The sequence below is a fragment of the Emiliania huxleyi genome (assembly GCF_000372725.1).
Source record: "Emiliania huxleyi CCMP1516 chromosome Unknown EMIHUscaffold_145, whole genome shotgun sequence".
NCBI classification, from domain to species: Eukaryota; Haptophyta; order Isochrysidales; family Noelaerhabdaceae; genus Emiliania; species Emiliania huxleyi.
Window position 1 is genome coordinate 228,112 of NW_005201144.1, and position 25,229 is coordinate 253,340.

Sequence of the window (25,229 nt, forward strand, 5' to 3'; positions counted from 1 at the left end):
CCCGGGGGGGAAGCACGGTGCCTTCCGAGAACCCCCTTCCGAGAAATTTCCACCCAACCCCACCCCACCGGCCACTCGCGCCGCCGCCGCCGCCGCCGCCGCCACCACCACCGCCGCCGCCGCCGCCGCCGCCGCTGCCGCCCTTGCGCGGCTGAGGGCCTGGCTGAGGGCCTGGCTGAGCCTCCGCAAGGCACCGCCCAGCCGCCCCGAAGCTGCCACGAGACCCCCCCCCCCCCCCCCTCCCGGCCGCACCCGCCTGACGCCCGGCCTCACCCCTGCGCCGCCCCAGGCCTGCTGCTGTGGGCGCAGTCGCACGCAATGCTCCTCGCCGTGTTTGGTGACGCGGCGGTGCTGCCGCAAGTCGCCGCCGCGCACGCGAACGCGCAGCAGCACCTCTGCCGCCTCTCCGCCCTCGCCCACCTCGTCGTCGAGCTCGGGATGAGCGAGGTGCCGCCTGCATTACTCACCCTAGCCCGTCTAGACACCTGAAGACGGACTCTCGGCTTCTCGCTGGCACACTCGGCTGCACCTCACCGTTTCGCTCTGTCCACACCGCAGGAACACTACTTTGCGCCGCTCGGCGACGTGCCCGCCCTCTCCGCCAAGCTGCACGCGATGGCGCCACTCGCCGCCGCGGCTCGCGAGCGGCATGCACCTCTAGATGCGGAATACTAGTCCCGTGCATTCCGACTAGCATCGCGTAGGCACACGCATTCGGCTGTGTGTGGCTGCATTCGCAGCCCCTCATCTTCCTGCGGTGAAGACACGGCACGGCACGCTGACGTTGGTGTGTTGCGACGCAGGCTCGTCGTGCTCGGCGTGCACGCCAAGCGCACCTCTGGCCGGCGAGCCAGCATCGGCGGTGCAAAGGCCTGAGACCTCCCGTGTCTCTGTCGTCGTGGAGTGCTGCGGAAGTGCTCGTGGCGGGCGCGGCGAATGTGTCGCTCGCCCAGCAGCAAAGAACCGAATACGTGCATGTCGTGACTCGTGTGCACGCGCCGCCTACTCTGGCTGCTCGCGCTGGTGGGCTCAAGGGTCAAGGCGATACCGCGCCGCTGATCTCACTGAACTGCATGTGCGCCACACACTCTGGTCCCGGGTGAGACGTGTCATGAGAGCTGAGAGTGCGTCCGGCCGTATGTGCGTCCCAGATCCCGTCTCGTTTGTGGTAGTATACACGGTGGCTCTACACATGCCTCATCGCCCATGCGCAAATAAGACCCAACCGTCTACGCTGGCTGAGACCTGAGACGAGGAGGGCGGCGACCTCAACACCGACGCTATGGAGGACCCGTCACCAGACGACGCAGGGCGGACGACGGTGAGGCGGAGCAGTCGCGCAGGGCGAGACGAGGGAGGGAGAGCAGGACGTTGCGGAGATCAGCAGGAGGATGTACGAAGAGATTAGGAGCAGCTCAGGGACCCGAGCGCCGAGGGACCATGTGGAAGACGGCTAGTGCTAGTCCCCCATCGGGAGGACGACCCCGGCTAGTCGCCGACCACACCCACAAAGAACCCTGCACAAAGACCGCAGGGCGGGGACCTGTTCCTTTTTACCCATCTCCTAGTAGAGGTGTCCGTTTTATTTATTTATTGAGACCTGAGAGAGCGCGGAGACAGCCCTCTTCACCTTAAGCGGCGGCGACACGAGGCCGCATGGAGAGAGTGTGGCAGAGGCAGTCGGAAAGTGTCGCCAGAGGCCAGTCGGCGTGTCGTCGTACGTCGACCATTAATCACCATTTATCTCAACAAAATGATGCCGATGACTCTGCGCGTCTGCGCTCTGCCGTATCTGCCGCGAGAGATGTCTCTCGCTCGTCCCGCCGCGTGTGGCGCGTGAGACTGTGCTCTGCGTCTATCTATGCGTTTGCGTGCGTATCTCCGTAGCCATACAGAGTAGAGAGTAGTGAGTACGCTCCTCTCCCCGAGACGCGAGAGACACTCTCGGTGCAGTACCCACGACCCAGCACTGTCGCGGATCTCACTAAATACGCTCACGGGTGTGCCTCGTCGCGCGTGCCGGCCGGCTTTCTGAATTATATTCATCACAAAATAAGAGGTACGGAGAGATTCCCGGTGCCCGACTGTACACTAGATCAGAGAGAAGGGAGCGGGGCGGCGAACGTTCTAATATATGTGCACAATGTCGTAGAAGAGCGTCCAGAAGAGGATGTAGGAGAGCATGGCCTGCATGACGCCGTCGAACCAGATGTCGGACGGCGTCTTGAAGAACGGCTTTGGCTGGCAGCCAACCTTGACGTAGAGGCCGGCGGACAGCAGGAGCGCGGTCGCAAAGAAGGCAACAAAGCCTGACAGGCCGGTGAGGCCGAGCACACCAGCGACGCAGCCGCTGAGGATGGCGACAAAGACGCGGCTGCACCGGGCGGGGGATCGCGGCGTCAACAGAGGAGGAGCGCGGGCGCGGGCGAACGCGGCGTCAGCGGCGGGGAGTGCGCCAGTAATTTAGCTTCGAGTTGTTGAAGGCGATCTTGTCACCCGCAAACACCTCGGAGAAGTCCACGTCGGCCGCCTCTGGCGGCGGCTCCATCGCGGGCGCGTGTGGAGGAGGGAAGCGTAGGCGCCGCCGCGCCTGAGAACCAAGCAAGAAACAACGCGGGGAGGGCGCGCGATACGCACGGCGCTTAGGTTCGGTGCGGTAGACGGTGAGCTCGGGGCGCGTGAGCCGGACTTGTGAGCCGGACGGCTTTCATTTCTCTCTGCGTTCTCGCACATGGAGTGAGTTCCTCGACTTTCCGCCCCAAACAAACTGTTCCCCTTTCTCCCGGCCGGGGTGGGGCGCGCGCGGGGCGGCGGGTGTGCGGGATGTCTGTGGGCCCGAGAGCGATATGCCATGTCCTGGACCTATCAACAGGCGCCTGCGGCACCGTGCTCAGGAGCTGCTGTATCTACCCTTATAAGTCTCTCGTGTCGGCGCCGACGCTCTTGGTTTAACCGTAGAACGTCCCAGCCGAAATCCGCCCGCCACGATCGATCAGTCCACAATCGTCGGCCCGCAGCGACCCGCAGCGATGGATGCCGCCGCCCCCCCGCCCCCTGCGGCTGACGCGCCGATGCACGACCGGCCTCCGTCGGATGGCTCTCCGGCCTCTCCGGCCGCTGCCGCCCGCGTTGCTGCCGATCCAGTCCCTCTCACGCTCAGCGATATCCGCACAAGCTACGACAACTTCGAGGTCGCCGGCTTTGGCCAGGTGCAGCCACACCTGCTTGCCTCCATGTTCACGCTTCGCGCCCCTCCCCCCCCTCTGACGCCGCCGTATGACCGTAGGTGAGGGGCACGACTACCCGCCTGGAAGGCGCTCTCATCAGCAAGTCACCCAGGCACCAACTCCTGGGCGTTTACGCTTGACTACGAAACCATGCAGTGGATGCAGCTCGATCAAAACGGCGACGCCAACAGCTGGTCCCTGGGCGAGTTCCTCGCCCAGGATGAGGTGCGAGTCATGATGCTCGACCCAGCGTGCACCAAGTCGCTCACATTCCGTGAGTTCGTCAACGGGCCGATCATCTCTCCAAGTCGACTGCGATCTCGGACTCCGACAACTGGACCGGTGCACCGTTCGCGGAGGACGATGGCTCCCTCGACGACATCCCTTCATCGACGGACGCCTTCACCGCCGCCGGCCCTGGGCCATCCAGCGCGGCCTCCGACGGCCTGCACGTGATCGAGCGGGTACAGAAACGGTGGCTGCCCAGCTCACACCCTAATCGATCTGCCTTAGGCACGGAGCCAACGGAGCCATCGCGCATGCCCGCATCGCGTGCGGCTCCGAGGTCTCCCGCCGAGACCGGCTCGGCGCGACGCGTGGCCGCACGCCGCCGTTGAAAAGGCGAGATAGGACCGAGGGGAGAGCGCCGGCCACATCGAGGTGCTGCTCCGGTCTGTGTGGGATTCTGCCTCCCCCCCATCTGTGCGGCGAGTTGTTTGCGGCGCGATGCCCGATCGTGCGCGATAGCCTCCCATTGTGCGTGGTGTGTCGGTTGTCGGGGTCGTCCGGAGCGTGTGGCGGCGCCGTTGCATGCAGCGACTGCTCCACGCGTGCCACGACTGCTTTGACTGACGTGACTGACTGATGAGTGCCACGACTGCTTTGACTGACGTGACTGACTGATGAGACATGAGAGCTGATGGATGATCTCCGACAACCCAAAACCAAAATGCAAATGCGGAGTGGCCCACTTTGCTCTTTGGCGTGCAGATCCTGCGTCTCTCACTGCCCGAACAACAGAGACGGGTACCGCCGCAGGTCCCACACTAGTGTATGTAGAAAGATGAACAACAGTCGCTGCTGTTCACACCTGCACAGACTTTCGACGGTGTACGCGGTCAGGGCTCCTCGGCGGCAACTTGCCCGCCCTTCGCGCGACGTGTCCTCCCCCACCCCACTCGGCCTCTCCGACGATTATGCTGCTGACCCTTCCCGACGCTCTCCAGCTCCACGTGCTCATCTTCGTGTCGCTTCGCGACGTCCGCTCCGTCAAAGCAGTCTGCAGTGCCATGCTCGCCCACGCTCGCTCCATCCTACGAAATGCCGAGTGGCTCAGCCTGCACGGTGCTTCATTTGGCTTGCTGGAAGGCGCAAGCGCGGGCACCAGCACCAGCAGTGATGTGGTGGGCGCGGCCGGCGATGTGGTGGATATCACCTCGATCTTCACACCCGTGCCTGCGCCCCCGCCCGCGCCTGCCGGGGAGCTGCGCGCCTGCAGCAAGTGCGGTCAGAGCCTAGGCCGAGCTTCCTTTGGGAAGAAGCAGTGGCCCAAGGAGGAACGGAGGTGCCACCCGTGCTTGGGGCAGAAACCGCCTGTCCGCCATAACGCGCCGGCCACCGTCGAGCCTCTCACCTTGAGCTCGTGCGTCATGCTGCCCAGTGGCGCCCTCTGCCTGTCCGACCTCTCGACGCGCAAACTGCACTTGGTGACGCTGCGCGATGAGAAGCTCGGCGAGGTCGTCATGTCTGCTGGTGGCAGCCAGCTGTACGCCCCACGCCGTCTGACGTGCGGCAACGGCAAGCTCTTCTTCGCCTCGAAGCCCGCCGATGTGTCGGAGAAGACCGAACAGGAGCACGGCCCCTACCCAGCGACGGTGGTCGGATGGTGCACCATCGCGGATCTGCGCCCCGGCACGACGGTCGACCCCACCGTGCTTGAATGGGACGACGCACTGGGCGGAACGACCAAAGAGGCGAGCGTGGAGGTGCATGGCGAGTCCTTGCACATCGCCGTCGGCGCGGGCATGGTGTTCGTGCTCACCGGAGAGCGCTGTCCCGGCGCCCGGCCGTGGGAGTATTACGACGATGGCGAGGACGATGACGACCGCGAGTACAAGGTGTTCGTGTTCAAGGACGGTGCGACGCGTCACCACCACAGCTTCTCTCTCGGAGAGTACTCGTTCTCTGACGCGCCGAACCAGCTCGTCTGCCTCGCACGCACTCTGCTGATGACCATGTGCGACAGCGTGCACGTCTTCTCTCTGGAAGGAGAGCCCCTTCGGAAGGTGGTCCCGGCCATCCCGCTCCATCTCGCAGGGACTCCCACCTCGTGCGGCTTCGAGGTGCAGGACATGTTCACCGCCAGCGGGAGGCTCTACCTGAGCGACATGCGAAACCTGCTGGTCTACTCGTGGGACGGGGCGGAGCTCACCCTGCTGCAGAGCGCGAGCGCCAGCGAGGGATTTGCCGCGTTCGATATGTCGATCCCGATGCAGCGCCGCGCGCGCCGCGCGATGCGGCCTTGCGCAGATGAGAGCCACGTATGCTTGCTGTCCGCGCAAGGGGGGATGGAAAACGACGCTTACTCCCTGACCGCCCAGCTGTTTGCGGTGCGCGGAAGCCGCCGCGTGGTCTGACTTGCGTCTGGAGTAAGACACGTACGTGCGCCTCTAACTGCTCGCTTTGGTGCCTTTGGTGGCGATTTTTCCGGATCTTTAGGAATTCCCCTTCGATGGTGCGGGGGTACGGGTGTTCCAGGGGGTCACGACACGCACCGACCCTTCACGAGCCGAAAGGCTGTGCCCGGGGAAGGCACAGTAATCCGGCACGTGTTGGGCGCCCCATTCCGTAAAAAATAACGGGGTTAAGGCGGCTAGGTCGGCTCACAGGGCCCCGTCCACTTCCCTCTCCCACTTGGCGCGTGATGGTGTGGGGATGTCGCCCAGGCCAGGGCAGGGGCAGAGGGCGAGGGCGGAGGGCGGGACGGGCGCCAAGCGGGAGGGAGCGAACGGAGTGGAATGCACAGATGGGGGATGGCGAGGGCGGAGGGGCGGGAAGCGGGGAGGACGGCGGGAGGGTGGAAGTCGGCATCCCGCACGTGCTTGCGCAGCGCGCAGCGCAGCCTCCTCCTCCCGGATCCTGCTGAACAAGCTCCTCTTGTAGCTCGATCGGTCACACTGCCATCACCGCCGACGTCTCCCAGTGAGATGATGATGGAGAGGGGGGGCGACACTGCTTCAGCACGTGCACCTCGATCCTGTACCGTGTTTGTTATGACCCCCCCCCCCCCCCAATGAACACACCAGTGAGGGAGGGTGAGACGATCGAGGGGTCCCGTACCATGCGGAATCGACCCTGCTCGAGTATCCATCAAGAGCTCAAGTGCTCAAGCTGGAAACAGTCGCCTCGCCTGCTCTGCTCCCGCAATGGCTTCCCACCGCATCGGCGCCCGCCTGTCTGGCCTCTCACCAGAGCAGCTCGTCGCCTTCACCGACGAGCAGGCGCCTCTCTGGCGCGCCGCCGTGCTGCGCGTGGCGGAGGAGCACGCCGCACGGCTCGTGGAGCAGCCCGAGTGGTGCTCTCCGAGGTCCTCCTCTCGCCGGACCTCGCCCCGCACATCCTCGCCCAGCTGCCGACCAAGGAGCACGCCGTCAAGGGGACGTGCCGCGCGTGGCGCCGCGGCTGGAAGGAGACGCTGAAGAAGCGCGAGCGGCCACGCATGCTCGTGATCGGCGGCCAAGGCAGCGCTGGACGCGTCATCAGCTCGCTGGAGCGGTACGACCCGTCCACAAACGAGTGGGAGGAGGAGGCTGTGGCGACGATGCCGACGGCACGCGAGGTATGTCCGCACGGCGGTCCTCGACGGCAAGCTGTACGCGGCGGGCGGCGTGGGTGTGGCCGACAACCTCGCAACATCCAACCTGGTGGAGCGGTACGACTTGGCCGCGAAGTCGTGGGAGGCGGTGGCTCCGATGGCGGTCGAGCAGTTTGCTCCCGCCGCGGCGGTGCTCGACGACAAAAGCTGTACGCTGTGGGAGGCTACAACGACGACGACAGCATTCTCAGCTCGGTGGAGCGGTACGATCCGGCGCTGGATGCGTGGGAGGCGGTGGCGCCGATGGGGGAGGAGCGGGACGGGCTCGCTGTGACGGCAAGCTGCGGAAGCTGCTCCGAAAGGCTGCGGGCATCGCTGCGGCACAAAAGCACCCGTCCTCTGCTTTGCTTCCCCCGCGTTTTACGACAACTTTCGGTTTATCATGGCCGCCGAAGTTAACTCTGTTTCTTCATATAGGCGTGGTGTGTTCGTATTATCTTCGACTAAGGCATTGGTTGCGTGGAGGCGGTGCGTATTCTCGTATTACCAGTACTATGTGTGTCTCGCGCTACTAGCTCCGAGTAGAGGGGGCGGTCTGCTGCTGTGGGGGAAACCCAAAGCGCGGAGCTAACCCTCGGAGACCCGTGTTATGGCCCTGCGACCGCGCACCCCCCTAGGGGTCAGGGCTTTCTTGCTCGACTTCTTGCTCGTAGCCCGCTGGGTGCGCTTCTTAGCTCCCCGGCCGTCGTGGATGGCGAGGCTGCCGACTGCACTTCATAAGCAGCGCACCCAGCGCGCGGGCCGGATACTCGGGACGGGCTGCGATCTACGAGCAAGACAGCCCTGACCCTGCGGGGTGCGCGGTCAGGGCCATAACACGCGGGGTCTGAACACGTACACGAGGGTTGGCTCCGTGTACCGGGCCACTTGAAAAATCTTTCCGCGGTGTAAAAGAAAGATAGGAAACAGACAACCCAAGGGAGGGATGGGAGGACGGCACGCCGCCACCACACATGGATGTCCGCGTACTTCTTTCCGCGAGCACGTCAATCAAATAGCGGCGCCCGGGGGGGCATAGGTCTTCCCGCTTCCGCATAGGTCTTCGTGCTCGCCAACGCCGCAAAAGTGTTTTTCGCGACCGCCCCATCCTGCAACGGGGTGCATGTCAAATTTTGGCCAGCTCTTTGAGAGACTCTCTTTCTCTTTCTCTTTGGGCCAGCTCTTTGAGATTCTCTCTTTCTCTTTCTCTTTGGGCCAGCTCTTTGAGATTCTCTCTTTCTCTTTTTTCTTTGGGCCAGCTCTTTGAGATTCTCTCTTTCTCTTTTTTCTTGAGAGCGCGCCTTCGTTGTTAATAGTACAAACCCAATGGTCCCTTGCTAGCGGTCCTTCGTTTTTTCTTTGGGCCAGCTCTTTCTCTTTCTCTTTGGGCCAGCTCTTTGAGATTCTCTCTTTCTCTTTCTCTTTGGGCAAGCTCTTTGGGATTCTCTCTTTCTCTTTCTCTTTGGGCCAGCTATGTGAGATTCTCTCTTTCTCTTTCTCTTTGGGCAAGCTCTTTGGGATTCTCTCTTTCTCTTTCTCTTTGGGCCAGCTATGTGAGATTCTCTCTTTCTCTTTCTCTTTGGGCAAGCTCTTTGGGATTCTCTTTGGGCCTGCTTCTTTAGGCCTGCTTTTGACTTGGAGCACTTGGAGTGCAGTTGGTAGCCTCACATCCAGGGCCGGGGAGCTCACATGCTCTTTCTTTCGGCCTGCTCTTGTTGGGCCTGCTCTTTGGGCCTGCTCTTTGGGTACACAGGCCGAGGTGGAGGGGGGGGTGGGGTGCGCGTACACACATGCGCGGAGCGCATACAAGTTGTATTCACAGTGGTATGCTGGTTTTCCTGTGTCCCTGATCGTCCTTACAAGATCCTGCTCGCGCAGGTGGGGACCCTGTCCTTCTCCCACCCCTTGCTTGGTGTGTCCGTTTTATTTATTTATTTATTTATGGGTTTCCTGTCCCCACCCGACGTGTGCAAAGCTGCCCGGCGAGCCATCCTCCTGCGACCAACACTCCGAGGAATCAACCGCTCCGTGCCGGCGGCGCCGAGGATCGCGTCGCGCCGGCGGGGGTGGTGACCGAGCGGGCAGTGGCTCCGCTGGCCGGCGCAGGGTCGCGCCAGCGGGGAGCAGGCGGCATCGACGCTGAACGGTCAGGAAATCCACCCCACCACACTCCCACCACACTGAACGACCACCGGCCAGTGTGGCCGCCGGGCATGACTTTCAGGTGGCAAAGTCGGCCTCAAACTCGTCGCGGTCGCGCTGGCGCGCCACACCGTCCGGTCCGTAGACGTCGAGCCTGGCCTGCGCGCGCTCGAGCCAGCTGAAGAGCGCGGGCTTGCAGCGCGAGTAAGCAAGCGCCAACTCGACCGCCTCGTACCAACGCTGCCTCAGGGTCAGGTTGGCCCTGCGGATCGCCCGTTCTTCGCCCTCTCGCAGCGGGCGCGCGCGCTTGTAGACAGGCCGTGAGGCGCCATGGTGGTGAGGGTGGTCCGCGAGTACATTATACACGCCAGCAGCGCGCTCGCCTCTGGTGCCGCGCAGCCCGACGATGGCCAAGGCGCCCGGCGGGTCTGCGGCGTCGGAGGATGGGAAGATTGCCATCTGCGCGTAGGGCTGCCGCGGGTTGCCGTTTCGAAACGGATCGACGCCCGGAATCGGATAGGCCGACTCCCATTCGCCGTCGCACTCCGTGGGGGCCACGCGGTGCCCGCGGGCGAAGGCGACGTACTGCGTGCAGCCGACCTCATCGGGCGTCACCCACCACCCACGCCAAAACGGCCCGTCGCGGTCGTCCCAGTAGTAGAGGTAGAAGGGCGTCTCAGCCTGGCGGTGGCCTCCCTCCGCCATGATCAGCGCGTCAAGGCTGCGGCGATATAACCAGATCTCCGGATCGCTGAACATTGCGCGCTGCTGGTTGAGCGTCTCGCTCAGCCGATCAAACAGCGCCGGATCCCGCGTCCTCGCGTCCTCGAAGAATGTGCGATACACTGCGAGAGCTGCCTCGGTGTCGTCCAGCTCGGTCAAAGGGGTCGCTCGAGCGACCACGTCACGCAAGCTAAAGAGGGACATGGGCGTCCGGGACACGGCCTCCATCCATCGGAAACAAAAAACCCGTGGCTTGTCGAGGAGGGCGAGCGTAGGTGGTGGCGTAGCATGCGCGGCGATCCGCATCCGGGGCATCCGGCATCGCGAGTGCACACGCATAATGTACAACACATTCTCCGCTCTCTCTTTTTATATGTGAGGAAAAGAAGCCACACAAGATAAGCCCCGCGCCGGCAAGTAACAGGCGCCGCCGAGGCCATCGACCATCGGCATGCCGCCGCACACTTTTTCAAACCCTAGATGAGATAGCGAAGGAAGGGAAAAAGGTGGGTCGGGGGGACTGAGCCCAAGCAGGCGCTGCGCGTATACCTAGGGCCGGGCGTTATGTACCCCAAGGAATGGTGAGAGTGATAGCGAGAGGCGCATCCTCGGCTACAACTGTTGGGCCAGCGCCGGCTTGAGCGTCGACCGTGCCGTCGTCGAGTCGAAGCTCGAGGGTCCCTCCACTCAGGCCGCTGTCACAAGCGTAGAAAGCGAGCTGCAATGTCAAGCAGTCTCCTCCGCCCTCTTCGTGGACAGCCTCCTCCGCATCACCAGGCTTCTCTCTGGGCCTCTCCCCGTGCTCGGCGCTGCCTGTGCGCATCGTGCTCACTGGCGGTGACCTTTGGGGGATCACTTCGAAGGTGGAAGCGGTGCGCAGAGCGGAGGCATCGACACCTTCCCATCCGTGCCTTGCCTGCTTTAGACGGGTAGCGCGCTCGAACGAGGGAAGCGCATCCCAAGCAGAGGTCGACAAGCGTTCCGCCGCATAGCACCGACCAGCACACCGAGAAACCATCGCCAATCTGGTTGGCGGAGGGAATGGCATCTGCGCGGGCGTGCTCGTCCTCACGGTGTGTGGCTCCCCCGAGCCTGGCGGCGCAGCCCAGGCCGCGGAAGCACATTCGATTGAGCAAGAGAAGCGCAGCTCCGGCCGGAGTGCCGTGACGCCGTGCCTCACCGTCATGATGGAGCGCCCGGTCAACTCAAAGGCGCCGCTCCCAGAGACGAAACGCCAACTCGGGCGCACAAAGGGTCTGGGAGGCTGCGGACAATCAGAGCTCCCTGGGCCATTCGCGCTGGCAAGAGTAGAAGCTGCATCCCCTAGCACGTCGTCCTCGCCACCTTGTGCCGCCGATGCCGTCGCCCAGCGTGCCTTTCGCTCTTCCGCTCGCCGAGCAGTTCTGTCTCTCTGATGCACTCGCGCCAGCTCCGAAGGTAGCATGCCGAGCTCTGCTGCGCGCTCCTGCAGCATCCGCTTCCCCGCGCCGCCACGGGGCCTTCGTCGATTAGCCGCATCTTGCGCGTCCGTCGACTGGTTCGACGGTTCGCCTTGCATGTCCGGCTGACCAACGATCGCAACCATGCGCTCGATGCAGCTCACCCCGACGTACCGCTGCTCACCCCGGTACCGCCGGTCGATGATTCACAGCCTTGTTATTGAGAAGAAAATACCTCCTATGGCGCTGTGCGTTCACAGCCTTGTTATTGAGAAAATACGTCGTGCTGCTGCTGCTGCTGTTACGTCTTCGGTCCCCGCGGGAAGCCCCGCGCATAGGACAACAACGTCTGTCCCACACACACACAGACGCGCACATACATCATGCTCGGGCACACCCCACGTTGTAGTGGTGTGAGTACACAAGTACTAGCAGAGTGCACACCTACCTTGGCGGGTGAGGGTCGTAAGAATCAAAGCCTCTTGGTGCCAAACGTGCTCGAGCGCGCCGAAGAGAGACGATCTACGCTGAGGGAGTTAGCGAAAGTCGCACGGGCAGAGGGGAGACCGAGGCCTCCGGCAGTCCGCACCGCCTCGCGAAAGGGAAGCAACGATCAACTCCAGATTGGACTTGGGTGCGCCGAGCGCCGGCGCGTAGGTCGCGACCGACGCGCAGCGCGGGCACGTCGCGAGCACAGGAGCGCCGCGGTGCCGTGCCACTAACCTGGTTGTGCCGGGCAGGGCAGTGCTTGAACGACCACATCGCTGGCGCGGTGAGCACCGGATTGCCGCGACAGCGCGGTGGCGGGCGAGCGCCGCCAGCGCGGGCGAGCGCCGCCAGCGCGGGCGAGCGCCGCCTGTCTGTCTGTCTGCGTCTCGGTGACAACCGGTGGTGTGGTGTGAGGTGCCGTGGGCCCCAGTGACAGTGCAAATCAAAACAGACTCTAATTTTGTAATGTGAGCGCGGGCACACCCGCGTCCATGCGCTGCGGCAGCGTGCAGGCCCAGCAGGCGCGGCGGGCGGCGGGCGGCGCGGCCCCGCGCGTATCCGCCGCCTGTCCGCGGCGGCAGCGGCCCACTCTCGCTTACGTTCACGAATGAAAGCGCTCGCACTGCGTGTGAAGGTGGCGACGTGCGTGTGGCACGAGGCTCACTTCTGGCGCGAGACTCACTAGGCGGTGAGATCGATGGTGGCCTCAGGTGGGCTGTCACCCGCGGGGTCGGCCTGCTGCTCGTCGTCGTCGCCTTCGCGATACGAGCCGGAGAACGATCGCTGGCGCTTGGAGCTCATCACCACGTCGCTCTCTGGCGGCGAGGGCTTCAGAGTCGAATGCTGGTGGCGCTCGAACATGCGGGCAAAGGCGAGGTAGCGGGTGGCGTCTTCCTCGGCAGAGTCTCGGTAGTAGGCGTCATACACCGCGGCCACGTTCTCCGGAGCGAGTACCTCCTTGAGGAGCTTGATCTTCTGATCCTGAGACAGAGGCGACGAAAGCTCCGAGTGCGACACCTCGAGGCCACCGCCACTGACCAACACGAACTGCTTTTGGCCCGGCGTCGAGGAGAAACGCTCGCACGCGAGGCGGCCGCCGACAATGGCCACCTTTGCTACGAACTTCGCGGAGCCAACGCGGATGAGGAACTTGGGAGAGATTACCATCGTCTAGCCGCAGGGAACGCGGCTGGGAGCGTCCGTGCAGTCGGAACACTGGGTGTTACGATTTTTGTTCCGAAGGGGTACACGCTGTTCCGAAGGGGGTACAGACTGCTTCAGGGAACAATCAGCAATCGTTACGGTTGCTTGTCCAAATAAATCGTTGAACGGGCGTGAAAACTAAGGGGATTCTCCCTTCCAAAGTTTTTCCCGCCCCAATTCATGGGCGGCGACTGTGACTGAAATCACAGACAGATGCGAGAGATAGCGTCACGTTATTAAAATGAACTCGGGGGCACGGGACGCGGCACAAACGGGGCACAAACGAGATAGCGTCATAGGACGTCTTATCTTCTGTCAGGAGTGTAGTGCAAGCGCCAAGCCGAGAGCTCGGCGGAGCTGCGGTTGAGCTCTGGCACAGCCCCCGACCCTGGACCCAAAAGCACAGCGCAGCCTCCGGCACGAGTCCACACGCCAGAGACGCGTGGCAGCTGAGTGTGGCCATGTCGAGAATGGGATGCCGCTATGACCGCGCGCGGCTTCTTGCGTTCTCGCCCCTAGTCGAGCTTGCCCGTGGGCCAGACGATGCCGTCAACCGGGATGTTGGCCACCGGGACCAGCCATAGCGCTGGCGATTCGCCGAGCCACTGGCGCAGGTTGGCCGCCCGGCCGAGGTCCCACGTGGCCCTCGCCCCTTCAAAGGCGGTCACGTTGCGCAGCACGTCGCGCAGGTTGGTGACGAAGAGGCAGAGCAGCAAGCCGCCGGTGAGCGTGTCGAGAAAAATGAGGAGGGCGGGGAGGGGCACGCTCCCGATCTCGGCCACCGCGAGCATCAGCCGCAGCGGCGAGGCGCTCAGGCTCACCGCGCGCAGAAGCGAGAAGCCGCCATCGCCCTCCCCGCCGTTTGCGCCAGACTTGAGGGCCGCGAGATCGAAGGCGGAGAGCGTGCCAGCGAAGGTGCACATGGCCGCGCCCCAGAACATGGTCAGGACGAAGAACTTGCGGTTGTGCAGTGCGACTGGCACACCGAGCCACCGGCAATTGTGGTCAAACCCGAGCAGGACGTGGCCCCTCGACTCGAACGCTCGCGGCGGCATCGCCCGGCCCGACTTCGAGCTTAGCACGACATCTCTCGCGCCTATCCGCTCCTGCCAGCCCGCCGGAAGCCGCAAATACGGCTGGCACAGCGTGCGCAGCCAGGACGTCAGCAGCAACGCCAGGATTGCGTGGCCAATAATGTGGAGCGGCGTGTTCCAACTCGTATCGCGGCTGCGTGTTATGGTGCCGACGTGAGCCACATAGTTGACGCCGACGATCCCGAGAAGCCCCGTGTTGCACGCGAAGGCGAAAAGCTTGAGCCGCCGGGTCTGGCTGAGCATTGGAAGGGACTGTCTGTCCTGCGAGCGTGTGACAACTCGGTCGCCGTCCGACCTTTTTGTGTACGTACTTTTAGCTTACTGGGAGAATTGTGTATGAGGAAGCGGGTGCCTCTTCTTCACACTGCCTGTCCGGCATTCACAGGCGTTTTATACAAAAGCCAGCCGCGGCGGGTTCGCCTATCGTGAACGCGGGGCAGCTACGACTCCTGGTGCGTCACGACTCAACGACAGCTGTGTCTCGCGCCTTGCGGGGGGGGAGCGGAAAGGAGGAACCTCTTCCCAGGCAGGCACTGGGTGGGTCCCCGGAGGGCGATCCTCAGGCCCTTCCAGTTGTACTGGGTCCGTCTCGCCGCCTGCTCGCTCTGCACATGGCGTCGATCAAGTGCCGCTGTGGCGCGGTGTCGGTCGCATTTGCCTGCGAAAAGCCCATCCACCAGCTCGAGTGCTGCTGCGTCGACTGCTACAGCAAGAACGTCTGGGCGTACAAAAAGGCCAGCGCTCCGCTGCCGAGCGGCGTGACGGGCGTCCACGGTGAGGGCAAGCCGCTCGACCTGCGCTACTGGCCAAATAAGCTCGCCGTGACGGGCAAGGAAAAGCTCGCCTTCAACAGACTCCGCGACGACGCGGCCTCCATCAGCATGGTGACGACGTGCTGCAGCACTCTTCTCTGTGTCGATCACCCTTTCTACCAGACGAATGCTGTGCTGACGTTCCCTGAGTTCTGCCCATACATTGGGGCGGGCGAGCTGCCAGAGATCAGCACGCGCGCCTTCATCAAGGATTGGCCCGTGGAAAAGTATGCAGAGCTTCCGCCCAAGCCCGGCTTCTACTTGACTGCGGACGGTCCAGCATTTGAGCCACCCGGTCCGGAGACGGAGGCGGCATGCGCCCCCACGTTCACCGCCTTTGCCAACCCCCACATTTCCGCCGATGCGCCCGGCGAGACCTTCCAGGAGTTGCTGGCCGCGGCGGGCGGAAGTGTGGAGAGCCTCGGCCTGCCTGAAGGCGCCAACAGCAACCAGCTCAAGGCCAAGGCGGCGCTAGACTGCGGCCCGCCGGGCAGTCTCGCCACCGAGGCGAGTTGAGGCACGTACTCCATAGACGTGAGACGAGTGAGGATACAACATGCACATGCAGTACACATTGATTCGTGTTGTGTGCAAAAGAGGTGATATGTGTGTGAAGTGACAAGTGTGTCACTTGACACAATGACACTGTGATCTACATAAGGTAAGGTAAGGTAACGTAAACGTCTCCACACACACAAAGTGGTGGGGCAAGGGGGGGCGACCCTCGCATCTCCACGCCCGGACACGGGCAGGAGCCCCACGGCATTCAAAAAGTGCACAAGCACCGGCCCGGTGCCGTGGGTGAGCAACCTGCACCCCACTCCCTCCCTCCCAGACACAGGACCCACACACAACCCCCACAGCGTGGACGACTACGTGTTCAGAAACACCAAGCAGCGAGGCGAGGGTGAAGGGGTAAGGGGCTGTGTGGGGCAGAATCTACACTGTGATATTGTTTTTCATGGTGTGTTCGTCGCCCTTGTTTGTTGTGCCCTTGTTTGTTTCTCTTGGCACCTTGGAGTGCTGGGGGGGGCGACAGGAAGAATGTGGCCCTGAGTTATGTGTACGCCAACTCAGGGTGTGTGGCAGCCAGCTGGCTGTGTGTCTTGTGAGCCTGTTTGTGTCTGTGTGTCGCTCGTGCGTGTCGTCATCATCTGTCTTGCGTCCACCCATACCGCGTTGGTTGGTGTCCAGTCCGAGCCTGGCTGTTCTTCACCTTTCTACCTACCTACCTGGCGCTTTGCGCTGGTCTATGAGAGGTTGAGGTGCGAGCCCTGGAGGCCCTATGTATGTATGTAGAAAGGCCCTGGGGATGGGGGGAGACTACCCGCGGGCCTAGAAGGCCCGCGCGCAGGGGGGTGGGACATTGAGATTGAACATTCTTCTGTTCAGCGTGTGGACCACTTGTCCGAAAGAAAGAAAGAAAGAAAACAGACAGCCCAAGGGAGGGATGGGAGGACGGCACGCCGCCACCACACAGGGATTTTAAGGAGAGGAGTGTGGTGCACTTGTCCGATCTCTCTCTCTCTCTCTCTCCGGGTTTTTTTGTCTGGCCGAGTCAACCCGCTGGGGCGAGCCTCGGCGAGACTGCGTCAGCTGCCGGCGCGCGAACCGACACAGGATTTACAATCGGCCTCGCGTGCAGTCCTGTTTTTCCGCTGGGCAATGCCGACGGCTTGTCGCACCCTCAGTCGTCGCGCCACCGCTGTCGTCAGCCGCACCCGCCACAAGTCCTCCATCATCGCGCCTGCGTCCTCGCCCAGCGCGCCGCCGCCTGGCTTCCCGAGGCTGCCACTTTTGGGGTCGCTCCCCTGGTTCTCCAATCTCAGCCTTCCCGACGGCAGCAGCGTCCAAAGCCTGGATGAGCAGCACGAGTCCTGGGCCGAGGGCACTCGGCGGCACGGTCCGGTGTGGCGCGTAGGCATCCCGGGTCTCGGCAAGGGCATTTCCGGCGACCTCACCCTCTGTGCCGACCCACGCGAATTTGTCAAGGTGCTGCAAGCGGAGGGTAAGTACCCTTACGGCGCGATCCAGCTGCAGTGGCCATTCATCGTCTGGGCCACGAAGCACGGGCGCACGGTCGGCAAGCTCTTCACGCGCAGCGAGGATTGGCGGCACATCCGGCACGGCATGCAGAAGAGCATCCTCCCGCCGGCCGCCGCGGCGGGCTACGCGGCCATCATCGGCACGACGGGCCGCGAGGTGGTCCTCAACGCGCCGCTCTGGGACGACGCGGGTTCGTTCATGTCGCGCGCCTCCTTCGACCTCTTTGCCGGGCTCGCGCTCGGCCGCCGCATCCGCGCGTCCGACCCGCGGCCCGGCGCGAGCCTCCCGGAGGACGAGCGCTTCTGCGTCGACACGATCGAGGCGCTCGACTTGCTCCCCGACGTCATTCAGGACTTGCCGTCCATTGCGATGAGCAGCCTCGGGCTTGAGTCGCCGATGATGAAGCAGTACTTCCGCGCCGTCAGCGGCGCGCTCGACTACGCCGAGGCGCAGGTGCGTCGCTCACCTCGCGCGCCAAGCGACGCTTCGACCACCTCCTCAGGGCACCCTGCGACGAGCGGCTCGGCCCGCCCCGACGCCGGCTTCCCGCCCACTCCCCTCGCGACTAGGTGCGTGAGATGCTCGCGAGGTTGGACGCCGCCGAGCCGCTCAGCACCGCCGAGGAGGCGTCGTACTTGGCGAGCACGGTCCGGACTCAGCGCGCCGCCGCAGCAGCGGGCGCGGCCGATGCGCTGACCGATGACGAGATCGTCGCCTCTGTCAGCGTCGCCCTCGTCGCCTCGGTCGACACCACCTCCTCGATCGCCACGTGGGTGCTCGCCCACCTGGCGCGCGAGCCGGTGTGCGCGCAGACGCTGCAGAGAGACAGCCGAGAGACAGCCGAGTAGCAGAGAGACAGCCGAGAGACAGCAGAGTAGCAGAGAGACAGCCGAGAGACAGTCGAGTAGCCGAGAGACAGCCGAGAGACAGCCGAGTAGCCGAGAGACAGCCGAGAGACAGCCGAGTAGCAGAGAGACAGCCGAGAGACAGCAGAGAGACAGCCGAGAGATAGCCGAGAGACAGCCGAGATGCAGCAGAGACGCAGCAGGGAGACAGCAGGGAGACAGCAGGGAGACAGCAGAGAGACAGCAGAGACACGGCAGAGACGCAGCCGACACGCAGCCGAGACGCAGCCGCAGCAGAGACGCAGCAGAGATGCAGCAGAGATGCAGCAGAGACGCAGCAGAGATGCAGCCTCCCTCGCGCGCGAGCCGGTGCAGCGGCTGCCTCACACGGCGGCCGCCACCCTCACCCGCAGGAGGTGCAGCAGCGGCTCCGCGAGGAGGTGGCCGCCGCGCTGCAGCAGCACGCCGGCTCGCTCGCCGCCGTCATCGAGGAGGAGCTGCCCTACCTCAAGGAGCCTCCCTACCTTACCCTAACCCTAACCCTACCCCTACCCCTAACCCTACCCCTACCCCTACCCCTACCCCTACCCCTACCCCTACCCCTACCCCTAACCCTAACCCTAACCCTAACCCTACCTCAAGGAGCCACCCCTACCTTGGACCCCTCCCTCCTCCTGCCTCCCCCCCCCCCCCCCCAATCCCGCAACCTCCTCCTCACCTTCCCTCCCTCCCTCCCGCCCGCCCCTCCCCTTCTCTCCCGACCTCCTCTCCTCCCTCCCCTGCCCCCCTGCCCGCGGGGCGTAGCGAGGTGCGCGTAAGGCGTGCACTGCCGGCATAGGCGGTGGTCCGCGAGACTCATCGGCTCACGCCCGCACTCGTCATCTCCTCGGTCAAGGAGGCGCCGGAGCTTGCCGCGCCCGCCCTTGCCTGGACCAGTCCGACGGCGCGGCATCCCTCCTCGACGCCGCCATAGGTGGACGCGGACATCGACCTCGCCGGCCACCGCATCCCCGCCGGCTCGCTGGTCGCGCTGGAGAACCACTCCCTGCAGGCCGAGGCCGCTTCAGACCACCCTAGGCCCCGCCGGAGAGGCTGCCCGAGCTCGCCCGAGCTCGCACGAGATCACCCGAGAGCAGTCGACACTCTAGTAGTAGCTGCCGCATAGCGCAGTGTGCCGCACGCATCCGCCTCTTGTGGGCGGCAGCTAGGGCGGAAGTCGGCGTCACCTCCAGACCTCTCTCCTTCAGATGAGCGAGGCGCTCGTGGAGCAGCCGCGCGCCTTTCGGCCCGAGCGCTGGCTCGCAGGCGCGGTGGCAGAGCGGAAGGGCGCGCCGCCGCCCGAGATCACCCGAGATCATCACCCGAGATCGCCCGAGATCACTGCGGAAGGCGCAGCCGCGAGAGAGCTCCGCCGCGCCCCCCCAAACACACACACAGCGGCGCTCGACAGTGGTGCCGTGCAGTGACGTCCCGCCTCCCGGGAGGCGGGCGGGCGGCGCCTCTCCACACGCGTCGCGGCGGTGCGCGCAGGCACGCCGGCGGAGCTGATCGACCACCCGCTGCTCTCCGCCCCCTTCTCGGCCGGCGCGCGGAAGTGTCCCGGCTCGCGCGTCGCGACGCTCGAGGTGCCCGCCCCGCCACCGCTCCGAGGGCTTGCCCGACCCTTTGCCCCGCGCCTTGTCCCGAGGCCGTCACTGCTTGCCCCCGCACGCTAGGTGCGGGCGCTCATCGCGGGCCTCGTCCACAACTGGCGCATCGGCCTCGTGGACGAGCGGCAGGAGCCCCCCCCACCCTCCCACCCTCCCCCCTCACCGCCCTCGCTGTCGTCCAGCCCGCCGCCCTCACCGCCTCCACCCCCACCGCCGCCGCTCGAGGCCGAGAGCGACTCGTCTCTCGCTGTGTAGGCGACGGTCCCCTACCGCTGCCAGACAACCATCGCGCCGACGATGCCACGCCTCCGCTATGAGCCGCTCACCGAGGAGTCGCGTGCCGTCGCTGAAGGTTTGCCACCACGAGGCGGTGGCGGCGTGTGTGCGCCGTAGCCATCCACTCTACCCCGCAGAGCACACGAGCTCCCAGCCTCTCAGCTCTCACGGGCCCTGCCGTCAAGAGAAGGCAGAGGAGTTTTTTTGTTTCGCGGCTGTATCGGGAGGGGCGTGACACGACACATCGGCGACACTCTTACTGTTAAATGATAGTACCGTACACGGAGGCAGTGCGCGTTCGGAGGGCCGGCTTGGCGCCTTGGGGTCGCCTCGGAGCGGCCCCGGGGAGGTGGGTGGAGGGCGCAGGACGGGTCGACGCGGGTCGGCGGGTGCACCACACCGCCAACGCGCAACGGGCAGGCCGCGGCTGAAGTCTCGACGAAGATTTGGGAGATCTCAAAGGCGGGACTAGAGACTGAGATCTGCCCTGAAATCTTTAGGCCTCACTCCTCTCGAAAATCTCTAACGGACAGACTAGAGATTTCCATTTGACTGGCTGAGCACAGGAGTCTGCGGACGCGGCTTCGTAACGTAGTCGGACAAGTGTGAAGTGAGAGCCAACTAGAGTGCGCGCCCCATGTGCCTTGACGATGACCCTGGTCCCATGTGCCTACTTTGCCCGCTCACAGCAAAGCCCGCGCCTTGTGGGCCTCGAAGCGGCGGCGGTACTCCGCCTCCGGAATCCTCGCGTGGCCCTCGTGGCGCTTTTTAGCCTCCTTCAGAGCCCGCTTCTGCTCCGCCGCCTTGAACTGCGAGTAGGCGCGCTCCTCGTCCGACGGCGGCCCGGCGGCCGAGCGCCGGCCGCGTCCCCCCGCTGCGCCAAGCCCCGGGTCCGCGGAGGAGGGGTGGGAGGGGAGGGGCGGCTGCCCCGCGCGGCGGCGCAGCACGAAGCGGTAGACCACCGGGTTGGCATCGCTCGCAGGCCTCGCCTCGTTGACGGGCGCCTCGTACCACCGCTCCACGTCAAAGAGGCCGGAGCTGTCTGCAATCGGAACGCCAGTGCAGCTGTCGCCATCCACAAAGCACCACTCGTCGAAGCACCACTCTGGCGTCTCGCCCTCGTTGCAGTAGGGTGGCTTCAGCTCGTCCCACGCCCCGCAGCTTCCAAGGCCGTAAGTGAAATCGTATGTGTAGTCGACAGACCCAAGAGTCACAATGATGCCGTCGCTGCTGTGCCGATGGGGGTAATCACCCCAGCTGGCCAGGCAAGGGCAGGCGGGGTCCCCGGAAGACATCGGGGGCGGGATCGGCGGAGTATTCGTGCCCAGCTCCTTTAGGTACCACAGCAGCTTCTCGTCGGCCCAGTTGGTCGTGGAGGGTGGCTAGCTAGAGGGACGTCCACGCCGCGACTTGATTTTTAGCTGTTTCAAAAGAGCTCTCGAAACCTCGCGAGTGAAGGCGAAGCAACTGTTGCCGGCGACAAACGTAACGTCGCCCTCACCGAGTTTGATCACTAACTGCACCGAGGAGAGGAGCTGCCGGGCCTCGCGCTCGCGCGCATGCCGTCCTGCCGTGCGGACTTCGAGTGGGGGCCGCGGCTCGGGACGGGCGCGTACGGCAGCGTCTTTCGCGTGCGTCGCTTTGCGGACGGGCTTCAGTACGTTGTCAAGGAGGTGGCGCGGGCCCCCCAAAAGAATTTACTCTCACGCGGCACACAGGCTCGACACAGGTGCGAACTGGCGCGTGCTAGTACTATCACCGGCACTCCCAAAAGAAACCGCACAACCTCGTATTTATTTCTGAGGGGTGGCCCGTCTACCGTCTACCGGTAGTACCGGTAGACGGTAGACCGTTTGGTAGACGAGTCTACCGCAGTCTACCGGTAGACTGGTGTCGTAGGTTCATTACGGTCTACCGGTAGAGCGTCGACGGCCCGGCCGGGGTCGCCCCGGGCGAGGACGGTGGCATTGGGTCCCACCCACTTCCATCCCCGGGAGGTCGGGCCCGCTCTCCCTGGTCGACGAGTCGTGCCCGCACCCGCGGCCTCTCTATCGTCCTTGGCTCTATCGGCTGGTACCGCCGGCTCCTCTTCAGGCTCGCTCGGGGAGGCGTGGCCCTCGTTGTCGAAGGTCGCGGTGATCCGGCTGCCACTGCGACGGGCCTTCCTGTGAGCTCGTACGTCCCGACTCCACTCGCAGAGGCCGCGTCAGCTCATCCCTCGCCTCCTCCGACAGCTGACCCCGAGCCCCCCCTGCCGCCCTGGGGCCCCCCTCACCTTCCCCCCCCGTTATCGGCGCGGATGTCATCCTGTCAGTCGGCACTGCGCGCTGGCGCCTTCAGCAGAGAGAATGGCTCGCCGCATGCCACTCCTCTCGCGGCTGCGCATTTTCGAGGACGCTGATGCGTGGCGGAGAATCGGCTTCAACGTATCTGAGGCCGGCGTCGCGCATGTCGGAGGCGTCGACATCGAGTTGGCTGGCGCGGACTGCCGTGACCCAGCTGGCTGGGAGTTCCGCAGTCGCGAGGGCAGCGGGTCGCGGCTAAAAGTGGACGGCATCTCCACGCGCATGTCGCGCTTCGACGCAATGAGCCAGACGTGGACGTGGGAGGCGGGGGAGGCGGAGCACTCCAACGCGGCAGTCGGCCTCTACTCGGTGCTGGTGACGGCGGGCGACCTGCAGCGGACGGTGCAAGCGATGAGCGAGAGCATCTTCGGCCCGCCCGCGCGGCTGCTCGAAAAGTCGCCCTTCTCGCCGAAGCTGTCGATGGCCTTCTTTGAGGCTCACGCCCACACACACACACACACACGCACACACACACACACACACACGCACACACACACACACACACGCACACACACACACACACACACACACACGCACACACACACACGCACACACACACACGCACACACACACACACACACACACACACACACACACACACACACACACACACACACACACACACACACACACACACACACACACACAGCCAATGCCTCCCTTCCACGCAGGCTGGCTCGCCGGGCGGCACCGTCGTCGTGGAGGTGCTCGCCCCTCGCACACCGGGCCAAGTCGCCACGCTCCCCGGTTTCCCGCCCATCGGGGGGGACCCGGATGCGCCGGCGCGGCTCGCGGGCCTGGTGGTGACCGTGCCGTCCCTCGAGCCCGTGGGCGAGCTGCTCGGCGAGGACGCACTCGGCTACCCGCGACCCGCCGCGCAGGGGCAGGGCCGTGTCCTCGCGCCCCTCAAGCACGCGCGCGTGGGGCTGCGCTCGATGATGGCGTTCATGACGCCGCCCGACCGGGAGGAGCTCGAGGCAAGGGCCAAGGCTGGCACCTTTGGGAAGGGCCTCGCCGCCCATCTCAGCACTGGGAATACGCTGTGAGCGCGGTGCGAAGTTCGCATTTTGTCATGTTTTTGTGTGGCGCCTGACCCCCTGGCGCCCGAGCGCGGGCGAGGCCCGAGTGTGGAGCGTGCGCGATTTATTATTGACATGCGTGCATGTGTAGCATGTGAAGGAAATTGCCGCTCGAGCTGCCCCCCTCCCGCCCCCCTCCCCTGCTGCGCCCCCCCTTGGCTCTCGTCCTCACCCTATCCGCTCTGCCTGCCCCGCCCTGCGGCCTGCGTTGGGGGTGTCCGCTGTCGCTGTCCGCGCAGCCCGAGCCATGCCTTCCCCTCCCCCCAGTCCCCTGCCCTATCTGTCCGCAGCGGCCAGCGGCCGACAGGCTCTCGCGCTCCTGCATCGCCCCAAACCGAGCCGTCTCGTAGCCGCGCGTCGTTGCGCAAAGCGTGCGCTTGCGTGCCTCGTCCGCGAGCGCCCGCGGTACCGACCGTCGCGCTTCACACGGCAACTACTTCTGGCCCTTCTTCTTTTTGAAGGCCTTCTTCTTCTTCCCCGGGGGGGGTGGCAGAGCCAGGCTGCGGCGGGGGCGGCAGCAACGGAGGGGGCGGCGGAGGGGGCGGCGGAGGGGCTGGCGGAGGGGCTGGCACGCTGTCAACGGAGGGAATAGTGGACGCCGACGCCCCCTCCCCCTCGGCCTCCTCCGCCGTCGCGTAGTCCTCTGCCGAAGGCATGGCGTAGGAGGAGGAGGCGGAGGAGGCGGCGCTGATTGCCACCTCCGCCAGGACAGCGGAGGGGGGGGAGGGGAGGCCCTCGGCGTACTCGACGGTGATCGGCTCCGATGTGCGCCCGCTCTCGCCCACGGCGGCGGGGGCGCCAACCTCGTCGGAGAAACCTCCCGCCATCGTCGATGTTGCCGCCGGATCGTCCGCGGTGGGCATGACGTAGGAGGAGGAGGAGCCTGAAGAGGACGCCGCGCTGGCTGCCGCCGCCTCCTCTTCTTCCGTTTGCCTGGAGTCCTTCTCGTGGGCCTCGATGGGGCCAGCGTCCGCGATCGCGTCGTCCGCGGTGGGCACCGCCGCCGGCGCATCCTCGATCGCGACGAGGTCCGGGGCTGCCGCCGCCTTCGGGGGCGGGGAAGGACGGGGGCGGGGGGTGAGGTGTGGTGTGCAGGACTGCGTGCATGGCACGGGGGGGAGGCGCGCCTCGTTTGCCGCTGCGGCTCCGCCCCCCTCCCCGCCGGCGTCCTCCGTGCGCGACCGCGCCTCGTCCTCCTCTTCCGCCTAGTGTAAGATAGTGTGGTGAGGAGCGACTCTTCGGAACGAAGCAACGCCGTGACCGACGCCAGGCTCCTCCTCCGCCTTGCGCGCACAAGCGAGTTGCACCTCAGGGTTCTCTTCTCTTCTCTTCTCTTCTCCTCTCCTCTCTCCTCTTCTTCTCTTCTCCTCATCTCTGCGCCGCCTCGTCGACGGCAACTACCGCCGCTTCACCCCGCTCCTCCTATGCCTTGCGCACCTCGTCGGCCCCGCCCTCGAGGGGCACCAACATCTCCGTGACCTCGAGAAAGACCGCCTCCGGGCGGGAACGGGGGGCGAGGTCTCGTGCCGTGAGGTGTGGCGCGGCCCCCCTTGGTTCTTCTAGGCCCTCCTAGCTCACCGCCCCCTCCCCTCCGCCGCCCTCGCCCCCTGCCTCCCCCGCTAGAGTGCTGTGCATCTTGCGCGCGCGTGCGGTAGTGCCCGCGTGCACGTGCGTGTGCGTGGAGTGCGTGTGGCGCGCGCGCTCTACGCATACCTCGTTGGCCGACGCTGCCTCTCCTCCGCCCTCCTCCTTCTCGATCAGCCCCCGGGTCTCGGAAACAGCGGAGACGTTGGTCTCTCCGTCTCCTCCGCCCTCGTCGTCCGCGACCAGCCCCCGCGCGAACTCGTCTGCCCGCGTCTGCATCTCGGTCTCCACCTTCCGGAGGGAAGGGGGGGGGGGGGGGGCAATGTGCCCCACGGCCCCTGTGCCCGTGTCCGAACGGGCCTGTGTCCCGGGTTTCACGTGTTTCCCGTGTGCCCCTGCGCTTGTCCCGGGTGGGATTGAAGA

At 64.9% G+C, this 25,229-nt stretch overlaps 10 protein-coding genes across 10 annotated transcripts in view; 6 read left to right on the top strand and 4 right to left on the bottom strand.

The window, feature by feature from the left end:
* The window catches only part of EMIHUDRAFT_111138 (hypothetical protein), a gene marked incomplete at both ends in the record, with an annotated part of 8,752 nt that extends 8,077 nt beyond the window's left edge, over window positions 1-675 (top strand). The window contains 2 exons of the mRNA XM_005787140.1: window positions 290-447; window positions 559-675. Coding sequence (XP_005787197.1) covers window positions 290-447; window positions 559-675 — 275 coding nt within the window. The remainder of the gene's footprint in view (window positions 1-289; window positions 448-558) is intronic.
* Window positions 676-2,127: 1,452 nt separating this feature from the next.
* EMIHUDRAFT_71318 (hypothetical protein) lies at window positions 2,128-2,376 on the bottom strand (the record flags this gene model as incomplete). Its single annotated transcript, XM_005787141.1, has 1 exon — window positions 2,128-2,376. A coding segment is annotated over one exon (249 nt), but the record flags the coding sequence as incomplete, so codon positions are not given.
* A 2,047-nt stretch (window positions 2,377-4,423) lies between these two features.
* Window positions 4,424-5,863, top strand: EMIHUDRAFT_228303 (hypothetical protein; the record flags this gene model as incomplete). The annotated part of the gene is made up of 1 exon (XM_005787142.1): window positions 4,424-5,863. One exon carries the CDS (start codon window positions 4,424-4,426, stop codon window positions 5,861-5,863), a length of 1,440 nt encoding a protein of 479 aa, XP_005787199.1.
* Window positions 5,864-8,998: 3,135 nt separating this feature from the next.
* Window positions 8,999-9,675, bottom strand: EMIHUDRAFT_363340 (hypothetical protein; the record flags this gene model as incomplete). Its single annotated transcript, XM_005787143.1, has 1 exon — window positions 8,999-9,675. A coding segment is annotated over one exon (303 nt), but the record flags the coding sequence as incomplete, so codon positions are not given.
* Window positions 9,676-13,591: 3,916 nt separating this feature from the next.
* EMIHUDRAFT_228308 (hypothetical protein) lies at window positions 13,592-14,413 on the bottom strand (the record flags this gene model as incomplete). The annotated part of the gene is made up of 1 exon (XM_005787144.1): window positions 13,592-14,413. One exon carries the CDS (start codon window positions 14,411-14,413, stop codon window positions 13,592-13,594), a length of 822 nt encoding a protein of 273 aa, XP_005787201.1.
* Window positions 14,414-14,747: 334 nt separating this feature from the next.
* EMIHUDRAFT_363343 (hypothetical protein) lies at window positions 14,748-15,649 on the top strand. The gene has a single exon (XM_005787145.1). It carries the CDS (start codon window positions 14,782-14,784, stop codon window positions 15,496-15,498), a length of 717 nt encoding a protein of 238 aa, XP_005787202.1. The 5' UTR covers window positions 14,748-14,781; the 3' UTR covers window positions 15,499-15,649.
* A 998-nt stretch (window positions 15,650-16,647) lies between these two features.
* EMIHUDRAFT_111143 (cytochrome P450) lies at window positions 16,648-19,777 on the top strand (the record flags this gene model as incomplete). The annotated part of the gene is made up of 7 exons (XM_005787146.1): window positions 16,648-17,481; window positions 17,598-17,828; window positions 18,287-18,313; window positions 18,847-18,897; window positions 19,121-19,183; window positions 19,358-19,498; window positions 19,589-19,777. 7 exons carry the CDS (start codon window positions 16,648-16,650, stop codon window positions 19,775-19,777), a joined length of 1,536 nt encoding a protein of 511 aa, XP_005787203.1.
* A 1,580-nt stretch (window positions 19,778-21,357) lies between these two features.
* Window positions 21,358-21,684, top strand: EMIHUDRAFT_228312 (hypothetical protein; the record flags this gene model as incomplete). The annotated part of the gene is made up of 2 exons (XM_005787147.1): window positions 21,358-21,471; window positions 21,640-21,684. The coding sequence occupies 2 exons, from the start codon at window positions 21,358-21,360 to the stop codon at window positions 21,682-21,684; spliced, it is 159 nt and encodes a 52-aa protein (XP_005787204.1).
* Window positions 21,685-22,099: 415 nt separating this feature from the next.
* On the top strand, window positions 22,100-23,198 carry EMIHUDRAFT_441183 (hypothetical protein). The gene is made up of 2 exons (XM_005787148.1): window positions 22,100-22,578; window positions 22,815-23,198. Exons 1-2 carry the CDS (start codon window positions 22,147-22,149, stop codon window positions 23,187-23,189), a joined length of 807 nt encoding a protein of 268 aa, XP_005787205.1. The 5' UTR covers window positions 22,100-22,146; the 3' UTR covers window positions 23,190-23,198.
* A 457-nt stretch (window positions 23,199-23,655) lies between these two features.
* The window catches only part of EMIHUDRAFT_455517 (hypothetical protein), a gene marked incomplete at both ends in the record, with an annotated part of 4,625 nt that continues 3,051 nt past the window's right edge, over window positions 23,656-25,229 (bottom strand). Inside the window, 5 exons of the mRNA XM_005787149.1 lie at window positions 23,656-23,694; window positions 23,795-24,268; window positions 24,335-24,427; window positions 24,660-24,716; window positions 24,936-25,097. Coding sequence (XP_005787206.1) covers window positions 23,656-23,694; window positions 23,795-24,268; window positions 24,335-24,427; window positions 24,660-24,716; window positions 24,936-25,097 — 825 coding nt within the window. The remainder of the gene's footprint in view (window positions 23,695-23,794; window positions 24,269-24,334; window positions 24,428-24,659; window positions 24,717-24,935; window positions 25,098-25,229) is intronic.

Bases quoted from the DNA above. Each gene is read 5' to 3' on its own strand.
- EMIHUDRAFT_363343 (XM_005787145.1), top strand. From the start codon at position 14,782: ATGGCGTCGATCAAGTGCCGCTGTGGCGCGGTGTCGGTCGCATTTGCC.
- EMIHUDRAFT_441183 (XM_005787148.1), top strand. From the start codon at position 22,147: ATGGCTCGCCGCATGCCACTCCTCTCGCGGCTGCGCATTTTCGAGGAC. The intron at 22,579-22,814 runs GCTCACGCCCAC...CCTTCCACGCAG, and splicing joins TGTCGATGGCCTTCTTTGAG to GCTGGCTCGCCGGGCGGCAC.